This window comes from Erigeron canadensis, chromosome 5, assembly GCF_010389155.1.
Source record: "Erigeron canadensis isolate Cc75 chromosome 5, C_canadensis_v1, whole genome shotgun sequence".
Classification (NCBI taxonomy): domain Eukaryota; kingdom Viridiplantae; phylum Streptophyta; class Magnoliopsida; order Asterales; family Asteraceae; genus Erigeron; species Erigeron canadensis.
Window position 1 is genome coordinate 9831270 of NC_057765.1, and position 2592 is coordinate 9833861.

The following is a 2592-nucleotide window of genomic DNA, read 5'->3' on the forward strand; positions in this document are numbered from 1 at the left end:
TATGAATCAATGAAATACGATCATCTCAGTTACATTCTTATATAAAACATTTTCGCTGAATACTAATAATTAATACGGGGTGTCAGTCTATATCATCAAATTATTCAAAATATTTATTGTTAGATTATATGTCGTTAATATCAGATGGAATAAATAACTTATTTCATTGAATACCAAATGCAAAAGAAATGTCTTCATTTAATGGTCATCACTGTTTCCAGAAAGTAGACTACTATTTTGTAAGTAAACCACGATTATTCAAAGTTGATTACCATCCTTTGATTCACTATGCAATAAGATGATTCTTTACTGAAAATGGTTAATCAATATATACAGTAACCTATTAAATATAATCTCAATTGAAAAAGTCCATCCCTCTAGGAAGAACATCTTAATTGTATAAATAGATCACCAAACTTTAATTTGGTAATAATTAAGCTTATTCACTTTTAACAGTCATCAATATTATGTCTTTTTATAGTGGTGATAATGATTTTGAACCCTCCATCTCTATCTTCACCGATAATTTCACTGCTCAATGGTCACAACCATGCCGTGAATTTGAACTTCAAGAAATTCTGTTGGCAACAGAAAACTTTAAAGATTTGTTGGTAATTGGGAGTGGAGGCTTTGGAAAAGTGTACAAAGGCGATGTACTTGTTGGAACTATTCATGTTGCTGCTGCAATAAAACGGTTAGATTTAATGTCAAATCAAGGAGCAGTTGAGTTCTGGGCTGAAGTTGAGATGCTCTCTAAGTTGCGTCACACTCACCTAGTGTCTTTGATTGGTTATTGTAATTTTGACAAAGAGATGATCCTTGTGTATGAATACATGCACAATGGAACGCTTGAAGATCATCTCCATAAACTTCGCACCCGTCTATCTTGGATTGACCGGCTAAAGATATGCATAGGTGTCGCCCGTGGGTTAGACTACCTCCACACAGGTACGGGTGTTGAGTTTGGTGTTATACACCGAGATGTTAAAAGCTCAAATATTTTGTTACATGAATGTTGGGCAGCTAAAATTTCGGATTTTGGGTTGTCTAGAATAGGCCCAACGAATCAACCGTTGACTTACGTTAATACACTTGTTAAAGGTACTTTTGGGTATCTTGATCCAAACTATTTCGCCACTGGAAAGTTGACAAGAAAGTCAGATGTGTATGCTTTTGGGGTGGTTTTGTTTGAAGTCTTGTGTCAGAAGCGACCCTTGGATAAGAGTCTTGAATGGGGTTTAGCTAGATGGGCACAAGACTCTATCAACGAAGGCAATTTAAAGAATATAGTCGATTCTGATATACGGTGTGAGATATCCCCAAAATGTTTGAAGGAGTTTGCTAGAATCGCCGAAAGATGCTTAAATAACCCTCCAAAGCACCGCCCTACCATGACTGAGGTTGTCTTCACTCTCGAATCTGTACTCAACTTACAACAGAAAACCAATAATTGGTTGCAGACTCCGGGCAAGTCAATATTTAATAGAATGGTCGATGCGTTTCCCTTCAGCTCCCTGGAAAATTCAGGTATTTCAATTTTCTTGGGTTTTTTTCAGTTTGATTTGTTCAATACATGAGTGTTTATATATGAAATCATAATATGGCATCCCTAAACATATGTTAGAATATTTAACATTGGTGTTTCCTTATTCTAATACTTGTTTTATAACTAGTCTTATGTAAATAATAATTACAGTAACAAATGAATAATGGTAGGGTTTTCATATAACAAACATAATTAAGTGGGCAAGTAGGATTATTTATTGGCTATAGTAAAAAGAAGAAGATATATTTATAGAACACAGTACTTAAAAATATCTTTGCATCAGAATCTTTGGTACTACAACAAGCAAATCGACTTATATATTCCAACATAGTGAATTCTTTATAAAACTGGAATTTTGTTTTTAATGGTGTTTAATTCTACTTTCTTTCAACTTTAGAAGTTTGTTTTTCTAGAAGAGGTTAAAATGTATTTGTCATGTGTGTGTATAAATACCTCTAAATGCCTTATTGTGTAACCTTTTGAACACATTTAGGTATGGGGTTTCAATTCCTTATGTCCAAGAAGAGGCCTAAGAAATGGTTCATCCTGCAGAATGAGTCTCAATTTTCAAAAGCAAAACTAAAAACAATCACTGCTGGTTCCGTCCGAGCTTTTAGTGCTGAAATGCATGAAAAAGCGTCCCAGAATCATGCACGCAGTGGGATTATAGGAAGAGGAGATTACGGCAATATGTATATGGCATTATGGGATTACTACAAGCACTACAAGAAAAACATCATTTAGCGATGACAAGCGTCGTCATTATATGTGGCATTTGTCATCTAAAAAATATATCGCCACGACATTGTCGTCGCATCTTTGTTGTCGCTATATTATCCTCTCTTAATGTACTTTACGACAACCTTTTGTGACGATGTCGTGTGGGGCCAACCTTTAATAAAAAAGATAGAAATGAAAATTCAAACATATTTAGCAAAACCTTTAAACTATTTTTCAAATCTGATCAGATAAATAATAAAAAAGGTTATTGTTAGACCAACCTTTACCAATGTGGCTAGAACAATTAACCCTGCACACGAAGTCAA

At 34.5% G+C, this 2592-nt stretch overlaps 1 protein-coding gene across 1 annotated transcript; it reads left to right on the forward strand.

Annotated features, from left to right (window-relative positions):
* Nucleotides 1–467: 467 nt before the first annotated feature.
* Nucleotides 468–2290, forward strand: LOC122601162 (putative receptor-like protein kinase At5g39000). The gene is made up of 2 exons (XM_043773931.1): nucleotides 468–1527; nucleotides 2040–2290. Exons 1-2 carry the CDS (start codon nucleotides 468–470, stop codon nucleotides 2288–2290), a joined length of 1311 nt encoding a protein of 436 aa, XP_043629866.1.
* The last annotated feature ends 302 nt before the right edge of the window (nucleotides 2291–2592 follow it).